The 26,577-nt window shown below is 48.1% G+C and overlaps 2 protein-coding genes across 3 annotated transcripts in view; both read left to right on the top strand.

Moving 5' to 3' along the window:
• Nucleotides 1-7,368, top strand: part of mical2a (microtubule associated monooxygenase, calponin and LIM domain containing 2a) — a 73,775-nt gene extending 66,407 nt beyond the window's left edge. For both annotated transcript variants that reach the window (XM_029256148.1, XM_029256147.1), the window contains 3 exons: nt 3,524-3,623; nt 4,552-4,625; nt 6,402-7,368. In XM_029256148.1, coding sequence (XP_029111981.1) covers nt 3,524-3,623; nt 4,552-4,625; nt 6,402-6,574 — 347 coding nt within the window. In that variant the 3' untranslated portion in view covers nt 6,575-7,368. The remainder of the gene's footprint in view (nt 1-3,523; nt 3,624-4,551; nt 4,626-6,401) is intronic.
• Nucleotides 7,369-8,094: 726 nt separating this feature from the next.
• parvab (parvin, alpha b) lies at nt 8,095-25,350 on the top strand. Its single transcript, XM_018752654.2, has 13 exons — nt 8,095-8,508; nt 14,987-15,076; nt 15,190-15,260; nt 15,464-15,566; nt 15,649-15,789; nt 17,965-18,080; nt 19,298-19,356; nt 21,069-21,088; nt 21,268-21,329; nt 21,419-21,487; nt 23,035-23,136; nt 24,593-24,665; nt 25,072-25,350. Exons 1-13 carry the CDS (start codon nt 8,385-8,387, stop codon nt 25,146-25,148), a joined length of 1,107 nt encoding a protein of 368 aa, XP_018608170.2. The 5' UTR covers nt 8,095-8,384; the 3' UTR covers nt 25,149-25,350.
• The last annotated feature ends 1,227 nt before the right edge of the window (nt 25,351-26,577 follow it).

Genomic DNA, 26,577 nt, shown 5'->3' with positions numbered 1-26,577 from the left:
GAGCAATTCACGGTAATAACTGAGCTCAAGGGTAAAACGGCAGGGGATGCGAACCGGCAACCTTCCGGTTTCAAGTCCATGATCTCAGCTTTCAGTGCTGCCCCAATGCTCTACCTACCCAGGAGAGCTAAAAGCCTGTCCCACAAGGTACCTTGATTGTACTCTGATTCCTCATCTTACAGACACAGTGTGGACCCCCCCCCCCCCCCCGTCTGTTAGCATGTCGTTTTGCTTGCTGCTCCAAAGTCACTTTTATACCCCAGATTATAATCAATAAAACATTAACTATACAGTACAGACATCCCCTGATTTATTAACAGATCGGGTTCTGTAAGTATATTAGATTAAACTATAGTAAATAAAGATTAAGAGTTTATTGTAATATTTGCATTACCTTTGAACTACATTAAAATTTACTTAATGAAAACACATAAAGATTTTCAGATGTTTTCTCCAAATCGACTAAAAATGTTCAACTACAGCTATTTAGCAATTTATACCACAAGGTAATTTGTACCAGAGCCCTTCAGGGTAAGTGCCTTGCTCATTGGTATCAGCAGTCCGAATACAGTACCTCTAACCACTGTTACCCCCCCACCACACACACACACACACACACACACACACCGCTTGTCCTGAACGGGGTCGCAGCGAGACAGAGCCCAACCTGGCAACACAGGGTGCAAGGCTGGAGGGGGAGGGGACACACCCAGGATGGGACGCCAGTCCGTCGCAAGGCACCCCAAGCGGGACTCGAACCCCACACCCATCAGAGAGCAGGACCAGGCCGAACCCGCTGCACCACCATGCCCCCTTCCCTGCCACCCTTTCCTTTTAAACTTCTATTCGGTCCCGACTGTTGGCTGATTCCTACCATAAACACGTGCATCCTTCACCATCCTGTTATTGATCGCACACACTCAGACGCCGGGTGGGAGCTGTAAACACTGTGGAAGAGAGCGGACGTGACTCTCCGCTCTGCCCTCGTGCTCTTTACCGCCATCTATTGGCTGGACACGTAATCGCAGGTCGCTGTCGGCAGAAAACACGGACGGGTGAAGAAAATGCCATCGAAACCGAACAAACATGCAAATGTTTGTCTCTTTGAAAAATCTTAACTCACCCGCACGTGTGATAAGGGGCCGTTGCATTGTAGATGCTGAAAGACAGAGAAACCTCTGAGAAAATATAACTTTTGAGCCCTGTACTTGTAGAAATGACTCGTCTGTTTATGACACGTGGCTCCGTGCCGAGTGGCGCGCGCGTGTGCCGTGTTGTCGGCAGCGTTCACAATGGCACAGCACGGAGTGTCCGCCGCACGGGCAGGAGTACACGGGGGGGAGGTCAGAACGCAGTGCGAGACCCCCCCCCTCAGCTCCCCCACCGAGACAGGCCCAGTCGCCATGTGACTAATGATTAAAGTGGCAGAACATTTATTATCATTATTTTAATGCTCCCACAGCAAAGTGGCGTTAGCCGCCTCTTTCGCCTCCGACTGTCAGCTGGAAATGATTTGCATTCAAACAAAATGACAATTTGAAGATGGAATTATTTTGAAATTACGGCGGGGTAAATGGGCCCGGCAAGAAAGGGAAAGGGGTGGGGGTGGGGGTGGGGGGAGCGCACGTTCTGAAAATACAGCTCTTCATTATTTCAGTGCATGTCGGAATACACGCCTGTCCTTAAAGTGCAGCAGTTCGCTCAGATGGGAACACTGTCGATCCCCCGCTATTTTAAAATATATTTGTGATCACGCTCGTGAAAAAGTACAGCTTCTCCCTTGGAGATGAGAAGTGGGTGGGAACATCTTTGTTTTGAACTTTTTTATGCAAGTGGGAGGGGGCGCAGTGGTGCGGCGGGTCGGACCGGGTCCTGCTCTCCGGTGGGTCTGGGGTCTGAGTCCCGCTTGGGGTGCCTTGCGATGGACTGGCGTCCCGTCCTGGGTGTGTCCCCTCCCCCTCCAGCCTTTCACCCTGTGTTTCCGGGTTAGGCTCCGGCTCTCCGTGACCCTGTATGGGACAAGCGGTTTCAGATGGTGTGTGTGTGTGTTATGCATGTAAAGTAGTTGCCAGCGCCTTCCGCTTGTCTGCTCGCATCCCCCCGCACTCTGAAACGCTCCCTGTTTTCACCCGCCCGGCCCCAAGGATCACACACTCTTGGGCTCTTAGGACAAAGCGTGTTCTTTGAGTGTAGGGCTCAGCGGCCGGGCCACGGAATGCAAAGCATCCATGGAGGCGGAGACCGAGGCGTTGACTTGGGGCAACGGTGCGGTTCGATGGGTGACGTCGACCCATAAGTCTATGGAAAGCGGTCCGTGCACTGACACTGGGGCCCCCAGACAGACACAGTGTCCCGTTATCAGCCTTTTCCAGTCACCACAGTAAGGAGAGGCGCTGGGCGGTGGGTAGCCAGAGATCGCTTTGCTTAATGAAATTTTTCAAGTCCACCGATTGGGAGGTGTTCGGGGGTGGGTGGGGAGGAGGGTACCGGAACTTACAAATCCGGAGCAGGGGGTCAGCGTTTCGGATTCGCGTGTTCCTGTAAGGAGCAGTGCGTGGTGCTGCATCCGAGACCCCCGCGTACAGCGTGACGCCTCGTTTGTATCGTTTCGAAGGGCTGCTGTCCAAAGTAGAGGTCCGGTACCTCTGCAAAGTGCCTTGCCTTCACGAGGCATCTGCTTGACGGGTGCGATGAGGAAACGAGGCTCCGTGTCCTCCCAGCTCTCCTGCAGCACTTCCCCGAGATGTAGGATACCCGTGTGTTGCTCTGCCATCACTCTTTGGTGCAGAGCATCCTGTGCAGGTGTTCTCCGTGTGGACTCGCACTGGGATATGTTCGGAGGGACCTTCACATCCGGGTGACCGTACAACGGAACAAGTGCAGATACAGAACACGTGAAATATGTTGGAGAAGCTCTATACAGACCATCTTACCTGTTGCCAGAAGAAACTGATGAGCTTAAAGTGTCATCCAGACCAGCTGTGGGGAAGAGTCACAAGTGAGCTCCAGGGGCAGTAATGTTCGCAAAGTGATCAAGGGCGGTGTTGGCCAGGGCCTCGACCGCAGTGAGCATCTTTGGCCTAAAGCACAGTAGAAAGCAGGAGTGCGGTAAATCAGCTCACTCAAGTCAAGCAGAACAGCCTGGGGCTTCACATTCCTTCATGCAGCTGATGTTTTTCTCCAAAGCAGCTACAGCAATTTACCCTTTTATACAGCTGGGGACTTTTTATTGGAGCAGTTCTGGGTACCACATTCATTTATATTTATTTAATTACCTGAAACTTTTCTGCAAAGCAACTTACAATGATTCGTCCATTTATGTAGCCAGGCAATTTTACAGTAAGTACCTTGCTCAAGGGTCCTACAGCCAGAGGTGGAGATCAACCATGCACCCTTTGGATCTAAAGGCAGTAGCTCTAACCACTATGCTGTCCCCGTTATAACGGGCGGGGGGGCTTGAACCTGTAACCTCCAAATGCAGCAGCCTTCTGACCACTACCCATCTGCGCCCTTCTGTTTGCAGCCGGAGGATCCGGGGACACGTCCCATCTGCTGCAGACCTGGTACCACCTGGTCCTGGAGAAGAACGGGCTGGTGGAATACGAGTCCGAACTCACGATCTTGTAAGACCCTTGACAACGCTCTGCCTCTCATGTCCTAAACACCCTCTCTGTGTAACATTACGATGACTTATGTGACTGCTCATGCTCATTTATAGCATAAAAAATGGCTTAACTACAACAAGCTAAAGTTAAAGAATTTTTAGGGGACGCGAGAACAACTAAGGATGGGGGGCGTGGTGGTGCAGCAGGTTTGACCAGGTTCTGCTCTCTGGTGGGTCTGGGGTTCGAGTCCCACTTGGGTTGCCTTCTGATGGACTGGAGTCTCATCCTGGATGTGTCCCCTCCCCCTCATGCGTTGCTGGGTTAGGCTCTGGTTCTCCACAACCCTTCTTGGGACAAGTGGTTTCAGACTGTGTGTGAACAACTTTATGTTGTTTAACTTGACACATAATTGCAAAAGGGGGGGGGGGGGGGGGTTAGTTTTAAACATGTGTTTTAGAAACTTTCTCATACTGACCATAACCCACCTGTAGGAGACACGCAGTTCCATATGGGCATAAGTAATAAACGGTAAAAATTAAAGTACCGCAGCTGTGATGAGAACAGATGGTTGCTGTTTGTCCTCATGAACCATTTTTTAAATGAACTAGAAAAAGATGGCCTCAGAAAGCAAGGTTACATTATGATACTGGACGGGGGGTGGGAGAATCAGTGATTTTATATGCCTGATATAACAGACTCATTGATGAACCATGATTTCATATTTACTCGTTTATTATGTTATGATGGGGAGAGTAATCATAACTGCCCTAAGGGGGCAGTAGTGTTCCGAAAGTGCTCCAGCATCCAGAGGTGCGCTGAGGATGTAAAGTTGTGCCTTTTTATTGTTCTGCCTTGAAAACCTGACTTGGGTGGGAGAGGAGGGAGCTGGTCAAGGTCCTGCTGACTGTGTACCTTCACAAACTGCTTTTTTTTTTTTTCCCACCAGCGCTCAGGAGCTGGAGCTGGAGGACAACCAGAGTGAGCTGCAGCAGAAGCTCCGGCGCAGAATGGCCATCGACGGTGAGAGCCCCGGACCGCAGAGCTGTGCAGACCACACAGATGCGCTGCACGCTTATGTGGAGCAACCACAAGCAGCGCAATCGGGAGGAGATTGTAGACCCTCAACGCACACACATACTGTACACCTGATGTAGCGGGTCATCAACTGCAGGGTGTGTACAGGGCATGCTGGGTGGGCTCAAATTATGGTCATCAAAAAAAATAAATATATACATGTATTTGTTCTATTCATTAAATTTCATTATTTGCTTATTATATATATATTCAACTGACACTTCTGTTAGAATCAACCTACAGTGTTAGGCTACTTACACACACACACTGAACCGCTCATCCTATACGGGGTCGCGGGGAACCGGAGCCTAACCCGGCAACACAGGGCGCAAGGCTGGAGGGGGAGGGGACACACCCAGGACAGGACGCGAGTCCGTCGCAAGGCACCCCAAGCGGGATTCAAACCCCAGACCTACCGGAGAGCAGGACCCGGTCCAACCCACTGCGCTACCGCGCCCCCTCTGCCCATTTTCAGATCTGGGTATTTTTTTCATCTGTGGTAAGTTTCTTGATCAAGGGTAGTACAGCAGGAGGTGGGATTCAAACCTGGAACCTTCGGTTGGAAGGCAAACGTTGTGGATGGCTTAGTTCAGCACAAATCAGATGGCGCTCGGCACCGTCTGTCGTCGAATGAGGTGTGTGTATAATGAGCGCGTGAGACCGCAAGAGAGAGAACAGCACAGAGAATGAAAGGAAAGTGCGATCCCTTTTAATTGTGTTTGATATATACTTCCAGCGACAAAAGCAGCTGCAATTTTCCCAGGAATTATCAGTAATATTGTCATTGCTGTATTATGTCTGAACATGTTTGGTATGATGAGATCGATACTATGAGAGAATTAAAAAGGAGCCAGAGCAGAATCCATATTTCTCCCCCCAGAGAGTCATTAGACTTTGGACCTTGAGAAATAATAACAGACAGGTACTCCGTCAATACCGTTTTCACCTCGCCCAGGGTAACAATTGCCCAGCGCACCTTACAATGAGCGCTCCGTCTTCCGCGCGCGGCCCTCGATCCCTCGGCAATTGCAATTGGCACTTTTGATCTGCGTGTTCGTACCGCGGTGAACAGTGGATGCTTCAGCCTGCCAGATGTGCTCCGGTGTTCTTACCGCGTGCTGTGGTGCAGCTCTTCATAACTGCGAATTAAACATGAGCGAACAATTAAACATGAATAAATGCACGCCGGGGGTGCAGTGGCGCAGCGGGTTTGACCGGATCCTGCTCTCTCCCAGGTTTCGGGTTCAAGTCCCGCTTGGTGTGCCTTGTGATGGACTGGCGTCCCATCCTGGGTGTTTCCCCTCCCCCTCCAGTCTTACGCCCTGTGTTGCTGGGTTAGGCTCCGGTTTGCTGCGACCCTGGTTGGGACAAGCAGCTTCAAACAGTGTGTGTGTGAGAGAGGGAATGCATGCTGTTTGTCCACCACCCCATCCAACAGAAAACAATCCACATTACTCATTGAGAGGCTCACGGTTTTAATAGGACTAGCAGGAACGCGCAGCAGGTATCCCGACTTTACAGGTTCACATTCCGCAACTCACAGGCTCCTAAAAGTTTTTTACGAAGTATAAATTACGCCTTCCACTGAAAGAACTCGCGACGTACGATGTCGACAAGCGGTCGTAACCAGAAGCTCGGTTCGGCTCTGTTATTTCATATTACGTTTGCTGCTGCTGTCACCGTGCTTTCCCCATCCGCCCCTCCCCATCTTCTTGGTTCCAGACTCCAGGAAGAGCCCCCAGGAGCTGGCCGAGGAGCAGGAGATGTTTGCTGAAATGATGCGGCTGGTGGAACAGAGGGACACGCTGGTGGCGAAGCTGGACGGCAAGAGGCTCGGCGAGAGCGGAGCGGGTCGGAACCTGGAGACCCTGGTGCACCGGTTCCACTGGACCTGAGGCCCTGGGTCCCGTGCTAGTGCTGGCTGCGGGATAAAGGGCCCCCGTTTGAACATCAGCCCAGTATTCATGTTCCCGTCACATAGGAAGGCAGCGTTTGAAAGGATGCGGGAGCTCTCCTGGTGGTCTCTCTCTGCTCGTCATTTCTGCGGTCCAGCAGCTCTTACCGCTGTCCTGGAAGTGCAGCATCTGTAACAGCCTCCCTGTTAGCAGATGGACCAGCGTTTATCGGCGCAGGGAGGTTCCGCACGAACTTGCAGGCGTCCCCAGAATAACTGCTTTATTGTTTAAAAGGCAGCCATGAGACGCCACGTGAACCTCGGGCAATTCCTACACAGAGTCCCGCTATGAATAATTCAAGCGGAGAATAGAGCCAGGAGGTATTCGGACAGCCGGCTCGCGAGCCATCCCTCAACTCGGTTAACGTCCCCAAAGCAAAGATTACACGGCGTCTCTTTGGATTCCAGCTGCTCTCTCTTCTTCATTTTCACTGCAGCCTCACTATAAGAACCCTTTTTGTCTCTTGTAAGGACTGCATCCTGCAGTAATATGTTAGAAGCTTTCAGTGTGAGCTTCGTTGTAAAATCCCGTCCTGCCGCAGCGTCCACCTGGACGTGCGGTCAACAGCCACCCTAGACAGCCATTCAGAAGTGGGACATATGGTTTAGAGAGACACCACCTGCGGTGCCCTTATTGTGTTATGTTTATTTATAGAATGGACAGGACTGAAAACAGGTCTCACCACATGCAGCTGCTCAGCTGGTCATAACATACATGAAAGTACCATAAGTTTATTCGACTGAGACTTTTGTCTGGCATCTTGTGCTCTTTTTTTGTCTCTTTGGTCCATCAGGACCAAAGATTTTTTTTTTTTTTTTTGTCTTTTCCTTATGCGCAAATGTTGTATATTGGCTTGATATTGGATTTAATGTGTTCTATTTGTTGATTAATTTGGTTCTGGTATATTATTTTTTATATTTTAAATTTATTTTTGCAGAAGTGATTAGCATTGTAATACAAATCAACCATAAAAGCCCATCTTACAACGAATGCCTTGCTGGAGGAAATTAAATAAAAACGAAAAATGCTGAAGAAAAATCATGTGTATTTGTTCAGTGAAACGCCTCTATAAAAAAAACTTTAATAGGACACAATTATGCAACTCGCCGCGGCACATTCGGCCGTAACAGCGATTTCCCCGAATTACCGCCACATCCAAGGACTATTTTTGTTGCCATAATTTATAGTGTAAAAGCAGCATAATTACAACACCTGTACTGCGCGAGATGAGCTCACACCAAATACATTCTGAGGTCCAAATAGACTTTAAGAAGCGATGCATTATGCCTGTTTTGCCTTGTTAAAACTGGCGAGGAATTAATAAAACGCAGGAGAGGTGGCGGAGTTGCGTCGGAGCGCGCGCTGCGCGTTTTAGCGCTTCGTTTGCGGGAATCACTCGCGTGTGTGTGTGTGTGAGAGAGAGTGTGTGAGCTGCACATTCGTTCCCCTCTTCTGCCGTTAAAAACGTGCCTGGCGGCCGGAGGGACATTCGCTTTGACATTATTTGGCGCGGACTGTCCGAACGGGAACGAGCCCCGCGGAGGGTCACTCGGCCCGGTTCGGCTCGGATCGGCTCGGATCGGACCGAATCGGCGCCGCGCTGCGTTCCCATGGAAAGGGTGGGCGCATAGGTGGAATTCCGCTTCCGTTCCACAGGGACTCAACTTTTCCTCTCCCTCCGCAGCCCAGCAGCGATCCGATCGCGCTACCACCAGGAGCGGAGACCCGGCCTCCGCAAACCGCACCGACGATGGCCAGTTCGTCCCCGCAGAAATCGCCGTCGTCCCCCAAATCGCCGCCGTCCCGAAAGAAGGATGACTCCTTCCTCGGCAAACTTGGAGGAACTTTGGCGAGGAGAAAAAAGGCGAAGGAAGGTACCTGAACTTACATCGATTCATATCGCCCTCGTACAACATATAATATATAATTGAATATTTTCTGTATCCACGTACAGAAAAAGTTTTTTTTTCCCCCTCTCATGTCATGATTGTTCAGTGTTGTGCTTTTTATCTTTCACACAGTCATGATTGCAGTAAGACCTTTTATTGGAGGAAAATGAGATTATAGCCTTTTCAAACTGCAAGAATGGTATAAATAAAGATATTTAATATAAGGCGAGAGCGGGATGAAGCGCTTGTTTTACGTCTTTTTTAAATGGGTGTGCCGACACGCGCTGTGACGTCACCGCGCAGCCGCACTTCGGCGCAACGGCGTTCGAACGAAGTCGGTTTTCGGAGAAGGAAAAAAAGTGTCTCGTTCGCTTAGTTCGCGAATAGTTGGTACGAAATCTACGTTTTCGGCCGGTTGCTGTTTTAAAAAGATGTAATGGAGAGAAAAGTACCTCTTTCTCTTATCGCCAGTCTCGTTTGATAACTTGTAACGTCACTAAAGGAACTCATGGCCTTAAGCGACATATTTTGTATTTGATCCGTTACGAAATGTAACATTTTATTTATTGATTTTTTTTTTTTTTTTTTTTTTTCCCCACACTGCTTCATGGATCATTGCTTCACCTTACTTACTTCACATTTTTAGATGTGAACTAAGGCGTTGAAATATTACCACATGATGCGTGCATTTCCTCCTGTACCACACGTATTTAATTATTTTTGTGCAAAATCATGTGTTTCTAAGAAGTTCTTTTTATTGGGGTTCACGGTTGAATTATAGTTTAAAGAATTATGTGAGTAAACAGCAGGTTACGAAAACTTGACAGAAGGACAAAAATGTTTTTCGAATTTATGCTGTCTATTATTAACATTATTATTATTATTATTAATTGCTCCAGTAAAATTACCCAACTGTATAAAAGTAGTAGCTTAACATTGTAAGTCGCTTTGGAGAAAAGCGTCAGTTAAATGAATAAACGTGACTATTTATATTCACTTATACAAAGGAAGCTCAAATCTCAGTGGGTCTTCTATAATAGTATGACATGTATTCCATGATATATATTTGAGAATATCATTTCTTTCCTAGGACAGATGGATGACATAATACGCAGAACACTGCTGGAAGGAAATATATGTCGCAACTGAATAAACAAAGTGAGCAGCAGTTCCAAAAAAGGATCTGTAATAATCTGTAATAATAATAATAATAATAATATTAGGTAGAAAGAGCCCATAGTTGGAGACATGACATCCCTGCTGTATCTATAGCTGCTGTGTTAGGTGAGGTGTGTGGAATGATGGTGTCTGGCCCTGTTGCGGCCTGCCCCAACACACACACACCCACACTGGATCCGTGCGGAGACATCCCTGTGTGTACAGTGTAAATGTGTCGTACTGCTCTTGCCATGTAAGGAAGAGTATCTGCAGAGCCGCTGGAGGAGTTCGGGAGGAGCTCCGAGAGCCACGGCGTCGATTAAAAATCCCATCAAGATCGTTGAAAGTGTGTCCTTTTCCTTTTACCTTTACGGTTTTCTTGGAAGTGGTTCGGTTTATTCTTGCGTCGCGTCTCGAGAATTCTCACGGAACTTGGGACAGATCCTTTTTTGGAACTGCTGCTCGCTTTGTTTATTCAGTTGCGATATATATTTCCTTCCAGCAGTGTTCTGCGTATTACGTCATCCATCTGTCCTAGGAAAGAAATGATATTCTCAAATATATATCGTGGAATACATGTCATACTGTTATACAAGACCCACTGAGATTTGAGCTTCCTTTGTATAAGTGAATATAAATATTTACATTTATTCATTTAACTTGACGCTTTTCTCCGAAGCGACTTACAATGTTAAGCTACTACTTTTATGCAGTTGGGTAATTTTACTGGAGCAATTTAGGGTAAGTACCTTGCTCAAGGGTACTAGAGCTGGAGGTGGAGATCGAACCCGTGACATTTGGGTCCAAAGGGAGCAGCTCTAACCACCGCACTACCAGATGTCCCCTGATATAAATTTTGTATCAGGAATGATATTGTTCCCATTGCATTTGTGTTCTGCTGTGTCAGTGCCAGTCTGGACCCGCAAGGCCGTGCAGCAGGGAGGCGTCCAGCATGTCTGCCGGACTGATCCCATTGGATGGATTTCCTCTCGAACCCCTTTTGGGCAGTGACACGTGCACGCACAAACATCTGTTTGATTGGGGCCCCTGAGAGCGGAGTGGGAGATACGGGACCTCGTCTCAGAACTGGACGCCCATGAGCGAGACGGACTAGGGAACGGTCTTTAAACTAAGAAAGCAAGCGAAAACCGTCGTTTGCGGAGAGGAGTTGCTGCGATCGGCGTCGGATGCGGTGATGTGGAGAAGACGTGTTCGAGGAAGTCTGCTGCACTTTTCAGCGTTCGAATAGCAGAGCTCCTCGTCCAAAATGAGACAGGAAATACTGGGAGAGGAATTCTGTAATCAAGGCTGTTGGCAGGGTCACACACACAGAGCGCAAGGGAACTTTCAGAGAAATTTGCAGCCAAATACCAGCAGCATCATAAATTTTTTTTTTTTTTTTTTTTTTTTTTTTTTTTTTTTTTTTTTTTTGTGTGCATTTCTATTAATTTTTCCGTTTTTGTTGTAAACACACTTTGAGCTTTTTCGTGTCACTGCATACTGGAATCAGTGTATTGTTTCGCCAACAGCACTGGCTTTGAGTGGCGGGGTCTCGCGGAACGCTGTCGAATTTTCTTTGCCGACGGGAGAGCGGTCGGGTGACAGAACGCATCGGGTTATTCCGTCTGCGCTGGAGTTGTCAGCGGTGCTCCTCTTTCTGGGGGAGGTGCGTCTGCGGGGAGGGCTTTTTGTGAAGGTGTCAGCTGCAGTCTGGGGGGGGCGGAGAAGGCGACGGTGTTGATTAACAGGAAGTCGGCTGCAGAATCCACCAGTCTCACCGCGGTGTTTCTGGATCGCGTTGATGCCGCTGTTGAACCCGTGTCCTTCGCATCGGGGGTCAGGCTGCGGGGGGGGTCCTGGGCGTGTCGCGCGTTCAACGCCTGTCGGGAGGGGTGGTGCGCGCTGTTCGGAAGCTGCGGACATGGACCGGTGATGTCGCCACTGCACATTCTGACATCCTTTTCCGTTTCGTGGGAAGTGTCTCCCCTCTGAAGCCAGGACTCCCTACAGGTCCCCAGTCCGCAGTGAACGTGCCGCAGGAGCACTAATTAGGCTTCTTACCTCAAAGCCATATTTGTGATATAATGCTATGAATTCCAGTCATGACACATGGGCCCCTGGGAGCCCATTCTGATCTCTAATTGGACGACAGAGAAAAAAACGTGCGATGCCATAATGAGTCTTTAGTCCCGCTCCATATGGGTGAATATTGTATAATTTAACTTCTATTTCCTCCTGAAAAAAAGAAGAAAGTTACTTGTGCTCTGTTCTGTTGACGCAGTCGTGAAATGGGGAAAAAATTATTTTGGCGGAGTGGTTAGAGCGTTGTGATTGAAGATTAGATTCCGTGTTTGAATCCGTGGCCTCGCTGTAGTACTTAGCCTGAACTGCTCCTGTAAAAATACCCAGCTGTATAAAGGGGTAAATAATCGTAGGTAGCTTAACATTTTAAGTCGCTAAATGAATAAATGTAAATAAATGAGGAGGGCGCGGTGGCACAGCGGGTTTGGCCGGGTTCTGATCTCCGGTGGGTCTGGGGTTCGAGTCCCGCTTGGGGTGCCTTGCGGTGGACTGGCGTCCCGTCCTGGGTGTGTCCCCTCCCCCTCCAGCCCTGCGCCCTGTGTCATGTTACTGGAAGGAAGTTAACATCAGTGTGCCTAGAGGGCCGTGCACACTTTTTGTATTCGCGTTCAGGACTCTGCTGATGGCCTACAACTCAGCCAACGTAACAGCACCCTGATACCTGCAGGACTGATCACTTGCTGCAGCCCAACTAAACTGCCCCACTCCTTCACCTCTGGCTGGCTGGTGGTCCAGTTCACAAAACATCTAAGAGGGAAACTCTGTAGGTTTTGGATTGACTTGTGCATCGAGCTCCCTCTGTCCCTCAGAACTGCTGAATCCTTTCTAAAATTCAGGAGGAGTTTCAGAGCAAATCTCTTTTGGACCCACTTCTGCCCTGGTCTGCTAACGGCTGCAGAAATTTGCCCCACACCTTCTATCACAGTCACCTTTGTATTTCCTATCTGCTCACTCACTTCTACAGACACGTTGCAGGAGAAGATGCTGAAGACGGCGACATCGGACAAGCTGTGCTTTGATAACCGTACGTCTGCGTTTAAAGGTCTTCGTTCGGGGCAGCTGATAGTCAAGGAGACAACCTTCAGATCCAAAGGTTGCGGCTCTAGCCACTATACTATCAGGTACTGATGTAGTACCCTTGAGCAAGGTACTTACCCTAAATTTCTCCAGTAAAAATATGCAGCTGTATAAATGAGTAAATAGTTGTTAGTACCTTAACATTGTAAGTCGCTTTGGAGAAAACCACAAGCTACATGAATAAGAAATGTAAAAGTTTGTGATGAAATGGGCGGCACAGTGGCAAGTGGCGATAGAACTGGGTTTGATCCCCGCTCAGTCTGTGTGGAGTTTGCATGTTCTCCCCGTGTCTGCGTTGGTTTACTCTGGGTGCTCTGGTTTCCTCCCACACTCCAAAGACATGCTGTTCAGGTTCCCCCATAGTGTGTGAGTGACAGAGAGTGTGTTTCACTGATGTGTGGATGAGTGACCCATTGTAAGGAGTGTATCAAGCAGTGTAAGTCACCGCGGTGAATAAGTGTGTGGGCTGGTAACACTACATACTATCCATTGTAAGTCGCTTTGGAGAAAAGCGTCTGCTGGATGAATAAATGTTAAGCGTCAGTGTGGAGCGATGGCTCAGGGACGGGTCTATAGGTTCGCGTACCGGAAGAAAAACACCCTGGGAGTCCCTGGGAGCACGGCCGCCTTTGCAAAGAGACACCTGCAGACGCAGAAAACATGCAAGAGTCAGTCACCTGTATTCTGAAACTGAGCAAATAAAGAAAAAAAAAAAAAAAAAAGAGGACACCTATGAATGATGCACCATCTGTGGCTGCAGAGCCAACCATTAAATATTCCAAGACACTTGGGTGTTGTAACTGAAGTGTGTTTTCAATAGATACTGTATATAGTTGTTTTGTTTGGAGAAGTCGCAGGGCAGGCTAAGAGTGCGAGCCGAAGCGAACAATGCAGAATACTAGGAACACCTCCAGCGTCGCTGCGCAAGCGAAGAGGACAAGCAGTTTCCTTTCAGGATTGTAAAAGCCTTTAGAAATGATTAAGCATATCTAAAATAATTTTACTGAATAGAGCTGTGTACGATTTGCATTCTGCCGCTCGCGATGCTACGGCCCGCAACAAAGCGCCATGGGGCCGGCGCCGAGGAATTTGCACGTTCATCGGTATCATTTATGTCTGGGGGTTGTTTCAGGTCGGGATAAAAGAGAAATTTCAGTGACGGTTCAGCTCCCGTGCGTTGTGCCTTGCCGCAGTAAAAATGTACCGAGAAAAATGTGGGTGCGTTTTGCGTGTACTTTGACAGCTGGGTGCTGAAAGTGTGCGGCGTCCTTTAATGGAGGAAATGAGATGGAAAGGAACCTTATTTTTGAAGATCACGATTTTGCTCCTGATCCAGACATAGCGAAGACAGAATCAACAGGTCTGGCCACCGGGTGCCTTAGGGGTTAAAGCTCCAGCCTTGCACTTTGAAGGACCCAGCTTTGAATCCATAGCTCTGTTTCAGTACCTTCAATCAAGGTCCTACCATGAAGTGCTCCAGTAAAAATAACCCTGCTGTATTTATGGGTAAATCATTGTTAAGTCGCTTAGTTTACACATCCAACACCGTAAGTGGGAGAAAAGCATAAAGTAAACAATTTAAGGAAGAATATGTTTGGTAGAAAGGACTGTGTCATACCTGCATCGAGCACGGTGAACTTCTCCAGAAGGTAGCAGTGGCTGACATACCCCTCGCGCTGTAGCACTTGGGCGTCACGGTGATGTGATCTGTGGTTGAACCCGAAATGTTACGAGTTCCACAAAGACCCACTCCTTTGAAAGCAGTGAGTTCACCAGCCAGCCGGGGGGGGGGCGAGCTCTGACACCTCCCTTTATCCCGTATCTTTCCTCGACTGGAAAACATCTCATTCAACCACACCGAGAAGGTGACGGATATTATGGACAATGTGGACCTCTGAACAACTAAATCCTTTCTTGAGACTAATGTCTACCTGCAGTAGTTGGTACAACCCTCCGCAGCCAAAAACTGACACTGCTCAGGAGTATCAAGTTGAGAACTCCGGTTTCCAAAAAGTAATTTTCCAAGAATTTTTCTTTTTTGACGGATGTGACGAATGTGTTTTCCTGTCCCGCAGGCTGGTTCAGCCGGTTCTGGCCCTTGGTGCAAGTTCTCCCCTGAGGCGCTCTCTTTCTCTCCCCTCCCCAGTGTCCGAGCTCCAGGAGGAAGGGATGAACGCCATCAACCTGCCCCTGAGCCCCATCCCCTTCGAGCTGGACCCCGAGGACACCATGCTGGGTACGGCCATTGGGGCCGTTCCAACCCTTTGATTTGGTTCCAACCTTGAAGATCTGATCAAAGCCATTATGCTGCTGAGCTTCTGTGTCTCGCTCTTTTTTTTTCCCTATTAGAGGAGAACGAAGTTCGCACCATGGTGGACCCGAACTCCAAGAGCGACCCCAAACTGCAGGAGCTGATGAAGGTTTCAGTTCTGAGTTCAGCTCGTTGACTGTTTACTGTGACTGGAGAATTCCCATTCTTTTAATCAAAGTTCAGATTTTAATATTTTTCGAGATATGTAGCGGCGATATTTTCTCGACAAAGTAACAGAAGAACTGCAGTATAGACATATCTGTTGCAGTTTAGTCAGAAGGTATTGTTAAATGTGTGAATGTCTCACGTTAGGTGCTCATCGACTGGATCAACGACGTGTTGGTTGGGGAAAGGATAATTGTTAAGGACCTGGCTGAGGACCTCTATGATGGGCAGGTCCTACAGAAGCTGTTTGGTGAGCGTCCCGTCCAGCCGCGCGGTGTCTACGCGGCGTCCGCTCCGCTCCTCTGACCCCTCTCTGTCGTTCTACCTCGCAGAAAAGCTGGAGGGGGAAAAGCTCAACGTTGCTGAAGTCACGCAGTCCGAGATCGCCCAGAAGCAGAAGCTCCAGACGGTGCTGGAGAAGATCAATGACACGCTGAAGGTTTCTACCAGGAACATCAAGTGGAACGTTGACTGTAGGTGTCTTGCCGCTACTGGCAAGGCTTAAGCATAGCAAGAAAAGGCTACGTTTTATTTATCTAGAAAGAGGCTGCTATGAAATTAGAAGATATGTCTTGGCTAAAAGTAGTGGAAAAACTGTAGGAAACTGTCAGATATGGCAGTGATACAGGATACAGTAAAGGAGAAGTGGATAGATAGAAATTTTTTGTTTTGTTTTTTTTGTTTTGTTCATCCCAAAGGATGTTGCACATGCATCCAGAGGAACCACAACACAAGCAAATAATTGCAACTCATGCCGATCTGAAATACTTGGCAGCTCAGTGATACAACACTCAGAATACAGTGGCTCATCGGAGACGAGAAGTCTGTGTCTCTCAAGTTACTTTTATCATTGTCACAATCAAGAGATGCTTACTAATAATAATAATAATAATAATAATAATGCCCTTCAGTTTACAATATTTGCAAGTTAAGATCTGCAAAAATGTCAGCAATAGCTACAATAAATACAAAATTTATATAATTATTTTTATTCAAAATATTTTATTACTATTATAAAATTATTTTATCAAAAATATTCAAGAAAATATTATGCAATATTTTCTTAACATTTTAATATTTTGTTAACTTTGAGGCACATTGAAATTAAAGGTGTTGTGATCAATTAAAAATGAAAATGCCTTGTCTCAACAAACACTTACTCAGTGCTAGTTGTTGACCATTTCAAATCATAATCACGTGCGGCATTCCTTATGTCGTTATTGACTTACGCTCGGGAACCCGAGTCTGTCTGTAAGCACGGTGGAAATTAGCTAAATTAAGGCCGTCTCGCTATTATTTTCTTTAAGTGCTCTTTACTGCCATCTATCAGCCGGCTGTGTAAATACAGGTTGGATTCACTGCAACAAATAGAAAATTTCTGAAAACTAAAAGTGAAGAAATTGAAATTAAACTGTAAAAAATTTAGTTACGAAATAACTAAATGAGGAATAATTAGGAAATGTGTAAACTTTGCGTACCCACGCCACGATCGTGCTTTTTTTTCGTGTCTTAAGTCAGAAATGATATTATACAGAAAAGTTTGTTAAATTGGACTACTTTTAAATCACTTTAAAAGCACCTCTAGTTAATACCGAAGCGTAACGCGAAGCATCATAGCTGTGAAAATACGGATATCCCCCTTCCGAAAACCCAGTTTTGTTCCCGTAAATAAATTGGATACTTGGAGAAATTCTTGTTTTTCGGTTCACAGACTCGCGGAAGCGCATTTCGACTAAAACGCTTTAATCCTCGTCCGCAGACGCTAAGAATTATGGGAAGGCACTTAAGCAAGCTGACTGAGCATGTGTCCTCTGTTGGTATCCAATCGCGCTTAGACGGTGAAACGGACTTGAGCAGAGATGGAACGTTCTTTCTTTATCCAAAGTGGGGGATTAAAGAAGGTTTGTTTATTTCATTGATTTCGTTTTTGAGCGTCCGGGGGAAGCTGAAGGGCTAATCCTATTTGCTGTGCCACTTAGCCGAGCAGCTGGGCACGGGGAGAAACGTCCCGTCCACGCCGCTGCCCTCGCCACGGTAGCCGTGGCGGCGGTCGCTCCGGGGGGGCGGTGGCGTACGGGAGCCCGGACCCATCACGCATCACCCTCTTGTTAATCCCCTTTTTTTTTTTTTTTTTAGCTCTCGCCTTGTATTCGTTCGGAAGGCCGGAGACGCCCTCTGTCCCCCAGCTGTCAGTCGTGTTTTTTTTTTTTTTTTTTTTTTGTTTTGAACTACAGGATTTCTTTCTCTCTTTTATCCTACAGATTAACAGAGGAATCTTGAAGAAAAAAAAAAAAATCAATAGGATTGTTTCTCGCCGCGGCCCGGCGTCAAATCCCTTTGTTCTTTCCCGCACGCCTCGCTCCGGGTTCATGAAGGAAACGCATTTCGGGGAAAGCTTGCTTTCCCTTTTCGACGCTTCTCCGCGGTTTCTAGCAGCTCGCGGAATCTGGGACGTTTATCCGTAACCCGCCTCTGAGCTTCGCGACTCGACTCCGCTCGCCTTATTAAACGCCAATTAGTGACGTATTTATTCTAACGTTCGGTGGACGCATTGGAAAAAAAAAAAAAACAATTTCTTCACAAGGCTGATTGTTTTCGGTTATTATTGTTTTCTGTTCATTTTGCACCCCTTCTCATGTCTTCCTCAGCTGTGCACGCTAAGAGTGTGGTGGCCATTCTTCACCTGTTGGTGGCGCTGTCTCAGCACTTTCGAGCCCCGATCAGACTTCCGGATCACGTGTCCATTCAAGTTGTGGTGGTCCAGGTACCTGCGCTAACTCGTTATCAAATGCGATTCTGATTTCTCTAAACGGAGTGGTGCTCCTAGTGGCCCAAACAAGGTACAGACACCCCTCTGCTTATGTAAATTTGACTTGCGTAAATCCGGATTTCCGTGAAAAATTCCCGGCGTGCAGATTATTTACGGATAGCGCTTTTATTTTACGCAGAACGTCCGAAATACGTTACGGGCAAGTCGGCGTACCCAGACAAGGCGGGAAGTTGCGTCTTCCCAGTTTCCGCGTGTTTTGAGCCGTGAACATCTCTCCTTATTGCAGTGATTTTTTTTTTTTTTTTTTTTCTCCTACGTATTTTCGACCCCTTTCATTATTCGCAGTCCCTGGTGGTAAACGTGCGCTTGGAGGAAAAGGAAAACTGTCGCGCGAGCGTGCAAGCAGTCGATCTGGAGATGAAATTGAAAATAATAAGGATGTACGAAGGTGGACGAAGATTATCGTCTACAGCGCGGGAACCAGGTTCAGCCGTATCGACTGTAAATACGATAGAGAAGGATGCCGAACGTATGGAGGAGCGGCGAAAGGAACGGCGGGCGTGAAATCGACAATAACGAAGAAACGTCAAGGCGCAATAACCGAGATGGAAAAATTATTAATGTTGTTATGTTGAGTGGAGGAGGAGGGGGAATCTGACATATGGAAATTTCGAGTTGCCTAAGAGGATGAGGAACGGTCCGTTTGCCAAAGTCGACGGGTGTCTACGCAGTTTATGCCTTTTCCGTTCGTGTTTCGGATTCGAGTTACGGAAGACGGTTCCGTTGCATTATTTATCTGCTTAACAGATGCTTTGTCTGCGGCAAATGCAGCTATTTGGTGGTTTTACCCATTTATTCAGCTGCATGTTTCCTGATGCATTGAAGGTTAAGTTGAGAGCTCATGACTACGCTTTGGCTTCAGCATCATAACCAGAATACGGTCATTCCACTTGCATTAACTGCGCGTGACTGTACAAAAAATAACGTTCGGGCTCCAGAATCGTTCGCCGAAAAGGCTGCAGTGCCGCCGCCAATGAGATTTCCCAGAAATCGAGCTGGGAGAAACGTCGGCCGCTTCGTGTCCGACGAAGTTAGTCCCACGGTCACGGAAATGAGGAGAAGCGCTGGAAAATTGGTTCACATTAATCATTCCTGCTGTTGGTTTTCTTGTTGTGTTCCACGGCTGAGCTGCATTCTCCGCTCTCCCGCAGAAACGTGAGGGAATTCTGCAGTCCCGGCAAATCCAGGAGGAGATCACGGGCAACACGGAGTACGTGAGCTCTGCCCCGCGAGCCCTCGTCCCAATGCAGCACACGTGCGGGGGCCGGTCGGCACGGCTCCTCCCGCACCCATCGTAACCCAGCCTCGTGGACTGAGCAGTAGGATGCCTCCCGTTGCGTTCCCCATCGGGGGGGCGTAGTGGTGCGGCGGGTTCGACCGGGTCCTGCTCTCCGGTGGGTCTGGGGTTCGAGTCCCGCTTGGGATGCCTTGCGATGGACTGGCGTCCCGTCCTGGGTGTGTCCCCTCCCCCTCCGGCCTTACACCCCATGTTGCCAGGTTAGGCTCTGGCTCCCTGTGACCCCACATGAGACAAGTGGTTTCCGATAGCGTGTGTGTGTGTGTTCCCCATCAGTCGCGTATTGGACGTTTTCATTTGACTCAAATCTAAAAGGCGCTTCTATGCCCCTCATGCGGATTATAATAGGAGCTCATCTGCAAAACTTTCTGGGTGACGAGTCTTTACATTTATTCACTCAGCAGGTGCCGTTCTCCAAAGTGACGCACAAAGATGGTTAACTAGTATTTATCTGTTGTAAATGTAAATGTATTATACCGTTATTCAAGGGGACTTAGTGTTACATACACTATGGTAAATCCACACAGCAGTGGTTCTCCACCTTTTGGGCTCAGGTACCACACTGATGGTCAGCCAGCTGCTCAGCTACCGTGTGTGTGTGCGCGTGCGAAGAAATCTTGCCGTTTCAGTGTAAATTGACTCTATGCATCAACAAATTGCTTTATTATCCAGTTATACAGGCGCAAAGGGGCGTCGATACTTCTGGAAAATGTTCCATCGTAGTTCCAGCCACCAAAATGACTTTGCAATTTGTAGAATTTGTAGATATTTTACTATAAAAATGAGCCAACGACTGAGTATTTGCCATATTGGCAAATTAAGTGCCGTGTTGTACTCGAGGTATCCCGGGGTTTGCACACCCCTTGTTGAGAACCACTTCCACAGTCGTTTACCTATTTATACAGCTGTTTAATTAACACACACACACACACACACACACACGGAGGGCAATGTAGAGTCACCAGTTCGCATGAAACACATGCAAACGTGAGGACAACACGCATACCCCAAGGAGACTGAGCAGAAATCGAACCCGTGTCCAATGCCACGAGGCACCAGCGCTACATGCTGTGCCGCCGTGCCGTCCGGATGACGTCCGATGAGAACGCGCAGCGGGTGCACAGCGAGGTGTGGGGATGGGTTGAAAGGCGCGTCTTCGTGCCACGTTGGGGATGGTAATGGACAGCCCCTGCCAAGCCGTGTCCGCTGTGTGGAGCTACGGTTGATTAGCGGGTGTCCAGCAGGCACCAGCCAGGCAGGGAGATAAGAGAGAGCGCCGAGCGCCTCCTGCACAGCCCGCCATCGCTGCCGGAGCGCGCGGCCTCGGCGGGTTGGAGCGGGAAGAGAAGGTTCTCGCGGGCAGATGTTCTGCGGAACCCGCGCCCCGGCACTTGCGCTCCGTCCAGCCCGCTCGATCGCGCCACTTTGGGACGGAACCCAGGGCCCTCGACCCAAAACCCCTTTGTTGTGCTGCTCTCGGCTGGCTCTTTCCATCGCAACATCTGCATTCGTTTATTATCCGCCGTTCGCGTGGAATCCGCGCTTGTTTTCTGTCGAGCTGATCTGTTTTTATGGAAACCGTCCTGCCCTACAAATAAACTTTTTGTGTTTTTCTTCCCCTGCAGGGCTTTATCTGGGAGACATGGTTTGTATTTTTTCAGTATCCATTATGAACGCTAAACACCGATCGGTTTTTGTTGTCTTTTATTCTCGGTAAAATGCGTACGCGGCACATTGGGAGGCCGTAAACAAGCAGGAATGCGTTCGTTCTTCTGCTGTGATGGTCACCGGTGAATCATTAGCCGTTTGCTCTGTTCCTTTCAGAGAGGGACGCCTTTGACACCCTATTTGACCACGCCCCAGACAAGCTCAACGTGGTAAAAAAGGTACCCGGTTTGTTTACGTTAACCGTTTCGGGAGGGGAACGATATGGATGAGCTGCGGGAACCGTGACGGCACCGTGTTTTTACCGCAGACCCTGATCACCTTTGTGAACAAGCACTTGAACAAGCTGAACTTGGAGGTGTCAGAATTAGACACACAGGTGGGTGGCCTTCCGGGTCGGAGGGGTTTATTCACCGGGTGGCAAGCAGCTCACAGTGTTAAGTTTATATGTTTATTAATTTGCTTTAAACTTATGTTTACATTATACTTACGTCTCTACATATTGTACTTGTTAACATTTACTTATCTACTTCTGTTTTTATTTTTGAACTCTGCGTCTTAGGTGTGTATATGTTGCGTATCGGATGTGAACGTCCCTCTGGGATTAATAAAGTTTCATTCGTAGATATACACACACACAGGGTGGCACGGTGGTGCGGCGAGTAGTGCTGCCGTCACAGCGCCTGGGTGGTGAGAGGATGTGGGTTCGATCCCCACTTAGTCTGTGGGGGGTTTGTATGTTCTCCCTGTGCCTGCGTGGCTTTTCTCTGGGTGCTCTGGTTTCCTCCCACAGTCCAAAGACATGCTGTTCAGGTTCCTCATAGTGTGTGAGTGACAGAGAGAGTGTGCTCCACTGATGTATGGATGAGTGACCCAGTATAAGTAGTGTATCTAGCAGTGTAAGTCACCACGGTAAATAAGGTGTGTGGGCTCATAACACTACATAGAGTTCATTGGAAGTTGCTTTGGAGAAAAGCGTCTGCTAAATAAATACATGTAATATAAACATATATATAAATAACATTGATACATGTATGACGTATAAAGAAATAGGCTATTATAAATAACTGTTACACTAGATAATAAATGAATTAAAACAGCGAAACAGCTCTGAGGTCACCAGGCGCTTGCCCGTGTTGAGGAGCGAACGTGTCCTTGACTGGCATTATGGAGGTGAACAAAAATAAGAAGGAAGCACTTCTTTGTACATCATAGCTGAATATGATGAGATATTTTATTTACTGTGTCAATTGACAGTAAATACCTTGATCAAGGACACTACAGCAGGAAAGGGATTTGAACCTGGGTCCTTTAATTGTAAAGGGGGGGTGGGTGGTTCTAACTGCTATTGTACCCATTGCCCTCCGAAATGAAGAAATGAAAAAAAAAAAAAACAGAATTATGAGCCGATTTGCTCTGTTTAGTGCACCATCAACACAGCAAAGCTACTGACTGGTGGCAGTGTGATGGGATGTATACCTCGAATGACCGGCAGCAGTACATACCGTGCCTCTGTTTTTTCCCTTGTTTGCAGATTTCCTAGTATAAAGACTGTAGTGAGGAATCAAACAAAATGTTTGTTTGCTAAAGTTGACAAATAAGGGCGAGTGTGAAAGTACCATGTGGAAACCAATGTGTAATGAGAGGAGAGATGAGCGGAAATGAGTCATTCTGCTGCCACGTTCACCTTTTTACAAGGTACTTTGTTTGCTTATATATGCAGCAGAGTAATTTTTACTGCATCAATCCACGATATCTACCTCGATCAAAAGTACTATAGCAGGAGGTGGGATTCAAACCCAGGTCCTTTAAGCGCAAAACAACTGCTCTAATCACTCCAGCCCCTGGTGCCCCAGGTATCTTTAGAATATAGTCCTTGAATGAGTGTGAATGAACCCCCCCCCCCCCCCCCATTTTCTCTCCAAGTTTGCAGATGGTGTTTACCTGGTTCTGCTGATGGGGCTCCTCGAGGGATACTTTGTTCCACTCTACAACTTCTTCCTCACCCCGGAAAACTTTGAGCAGAAGGTATGACCGAGACGCGGGGGTGCGGTGGCGCAGTGGGCTTGACCGGATCCTGCTCTCGGGTGGGTCTGGGGTTCAAGTCCCGCTTGGGGTGCCTTGCGATGGACTGGCGTCCCGTCCTGGGTGTGTCCCCTCCCCTTCAAGCCTTGTGCCCTGTGTTGCCGGGTTGGGGTCCGGCTCACCGTGACCCCGCATGGGACAAGCGGTTTCAGACTCTGTGTGTATAACTGAGATGTGTTGCCCTACTTCACTGATGCCCTGAAATGAAATTGAAAAACCCAAGGCCTAGTATTGGTGTGTTTCTGCCACTAGCAGAGCATCGCTGCACATCGTTCAGCAGCATTCTGCAAATACACATATACACACACATACACGCGCAAGGCTGGCGTATTGCGCTGGAAACTATAATATCAGTTGTCCGCATTGGCGATCCTATGTTCGTACTTTTGCTGGGGCTGTGTTACCGGCTGTGGAACCGACCAGCTTCACACGTGTCCTCATTGTTTTTCATCAGAGGACCCCCTGCAGACCATCTTTTTTCATTTGCGTCCAGCCTTGCGGGGGTGCCCGGCGTTTCGGCCCAGAGCTGGCGCGGCACTCTGAACGGAGGGAAGGGGGGCCTCTGCGGCCGGCCGCTGCCAAGCCGCGCGGGCATGTTCGGAGCCCGGTCCCCGTAATCTGTGCGCGCAGGACACGTGTACGGCAGCACGCTGCTCGGATTAGCGGCGGTGCGGGGAGAGGGCTCCTTTCCCAGGCCCTGCCGCTGTGCCTGGCGACTCCTCCACCTGCCTGAAGGAATCCTGCCCCACCCCCACCATGGAGCCTTCTTCACACTATCTGATCTACGCTTGTTCACATCCCCCAGGCGCACGCACACCGAGTCCCCCGCACGCTGCCCTATTTACGGCAGGTTCGAGGGAAGGACGCTGGAAGTGGGTCAATATATATTGAAAAAGATAATGAGTGTGTGTGTGTGTGTGTGTGTGTGTGTGTACCTGGGCTGCCTTGATAATGCACATAGCTGGCCAGGTCATCTATACACTTTGGTGCAAGGCCCCAGGCTCCGGGGAAAGGGCCATCAGAGAAGGTGTCCTGGGGTCCAGTAAAAGCGGTTAAGAGAAGAGCTCCTCTAAGCCAGTAGATGAAAGTGCCCTTTGCAGTGCGGCATCAAGTCCTCCCCTCCTCTTCCACACCTCACGTCGCTCCCCCGTTCCTCAGCGATGCTGTTGAAGAACCCCGATATCTGTAGTCAAAGCATGTTTTTCCGAACGCGGACAATCATTAGATCCATTTTACACTCGGTGCTTTGCATTCAACATCACCTCCTGTTTTATTGCCTCTATTCATGTCTTATTTATCTTAATAAACTTATTGTGTGCATGTAAAATGTTTGCATGCTGTACTTAATGTCTGATTTCCTGTTTTCTGCCGCCTGTCGCGTGCGGTTTCCCGTCGGCAGGTCCACAACGTGTCCTTCTCCTTCGAGCTCATGCAGGATGGTGGCCTGGAAAGACCCAAGCCCAGACCCGAGGGTATGTTGGCAGTGTAGCGCCATCGGGCTAACAGCTGTCCACCAACAGATTGGTTTGATTGTAATATATCATCTTTTAATTTTCTTTTGCATATAGTTTATCATTCTCAGACAATAAACAGGCATTCCTCCATTTATAAACACTATCCAAAATTTCCATGTAAGGGCTCTTGGCTTGTAATACCCAGTTTTCAATTTTGGAACATAAAAACAGGATAATGAAATTTATCCAAAGTTCATCCTAAATAAATGAATAAGTAGACTAAATTGATTGACTGATTGAAAGTAATTTCTTTTTTTAGGGGGAAAAAAAAAAGTTATTTCAGGATAAGTACCCCGTTCTGGGCTCCTGGGAGATGGGATCTTGCTGTACATAGATGCTCATGTTTCCTGTTACTCCTTTGCAGACATCGTGAACTGCGATCTGAAGTCCACCCTGAGGGTGCTCTACAACCTCTTCACCAAATACAGGAATGTGGAGTAAGCGGGATGTGGCGGGTGCTCCGTTTCCAAGGCAATGCTGCCGTCGCTCACCTGCTTCTCCTGGCTTCACGCCCCCCCCCCACTTGACGGCACGTACAGAGGGCCACGGAAGGGATCGCCGTGAGCGTTCAGCATTCACCAGAATCCTGCAGTCATGTATGAAAAAAGAAACAACCCAGAAGGCCAAAAGTAATAAGACCAAATGTAGAAAACGGGAAACGACCCATTTCTGACGTTCCTGTGTAGAAGATGCTCTGCTGAGCCTCCGCAAAGAGCATCGCCGCACCGAACAGCCCTCCCTGTCTGTGATCCGAAACAAAATCCTGTAAATGCCTGCACAAATTATTCAAATTTGCCACCTAGATCACAGTATTAATAGTTGCATCACTTGCTCAAAGTAGCAAAAAAACATGTTTGGAGGGGGGGGCTTTGAAATGAATCCGTTTGCAACAGTAGGTTATAGAATTCAGTACTTAAATGTTTTGCATGTTATCAATGGAGGACCAGCAGCATGAGAACTTGTATGATTTTTATTGTATACGTTGTTTTCTTTTTCTTTATTTCCAGTGTCCATCACACGTGTAATTAACCACCATGTAATGCAAAAACTTAAGAACACCTTTAAATATTGCTTTGGACAGGTAGCTGCTGTTGGCGCTTTCCAGCTTCTATTGTCACACTGTGTTTCGCTTATTTGTACTGATTTAAGTATTTTTGTAAAACACTAAATGCGCAGAAAGGCTCAAGTGGCAAATAACAGAAATGCAATTTAAAAAAAAAAAAAAAAAATGTTCATTCCTTGTGTGTGTGTAATTATTGCTCAGTTTGTGATTTGTGGAGTGAGCGCGGCGCCTGAAGTGTTTCCACGACAAAAAAAAAAAAAAAAAAGTCAGGTGCATAACTTTACTGCATAATATTTATGTAGAACTACGTGTGGGTGGTGCGAGGAATGAGGCGAGGTTGTGCGTGCAATCGTCGTTTAGTGGGCGACAAATCACGGCACTCTACACAGATTCAGTGGAATCACACGGCAAGGACAGGGCGGTGATGTGAGAAGTATGATATCGCCACGGAAGATCATGACGTTCATGCCGCCGAAAAAATGAATCGTCGAAGTTGATGTTGTTGATGTCGCCCATGCCCCCCTGCGCGAGTGGAGGGAGCCTAGCACGCCGGCGCCGATCATGCTGACTTCGTCGGTGTCTTCGGAGCCCTGCTGCCCCGACCCACTCGGCCCAGATAATATCAGGTCGGTCGCTGTGCATGCACGTCCATACCATGCCCACAGGCTCGTGCTGCACGGCGATGGGGCGCGCGAGAAGTCGATGGTTGCGGCTCCGAGAGGCCGCCTGAGGCGATTTTGCAGCGCCCTGCGCCGCCTTGTCACGAGCACGTTGCTTACGCTTTCGCTGAGCCGGTGTCTTGTCTGG

The sequence above is a fragment of the Scleropages formosus genome, chromosome 11, assembly GCF_900964775.1.
Source record: "Scleropages formosus chromosome 11, fSclFor1.1, whole genome shotgun sequence".
NCBI classification, from domain to species: domain Eukaryota; kingdom Metazoa; phylum Chordata; class Actinopteri; order Osteoglossiformes; family Osteoglossidae; genus Scleropages; species Scleropages formosus.
The sequence above is the reverse complement of the archived record's forward strand: the minus strand, read 5'-3'. Positions and strand labels throughout refer to the sequence as shown.

Coding starts and splice junctions, on each gene's coding strand:
- parvab (XM_018752654.2), top strand. CDS start 8,385: ATGGCCAGTTCGTCCCCGCAGAAATCGCCGTCGTCCCCCAAATCGCCG. Junction 18,081..19,297: donor TTCAAGTTGTGGTGGTCCAG/GTACCTGCGCTA, acceptor GCTCTCCCGCAG/AAACGTGAGGGAATTCTGCA. Junction 21,488..23,034: donor TGTCAGAATTAGACACACAG/GTGGGTGGCCTT, acceptor TTTCTCTCCAAG/TTTGCAGATGGTGTTTACCT.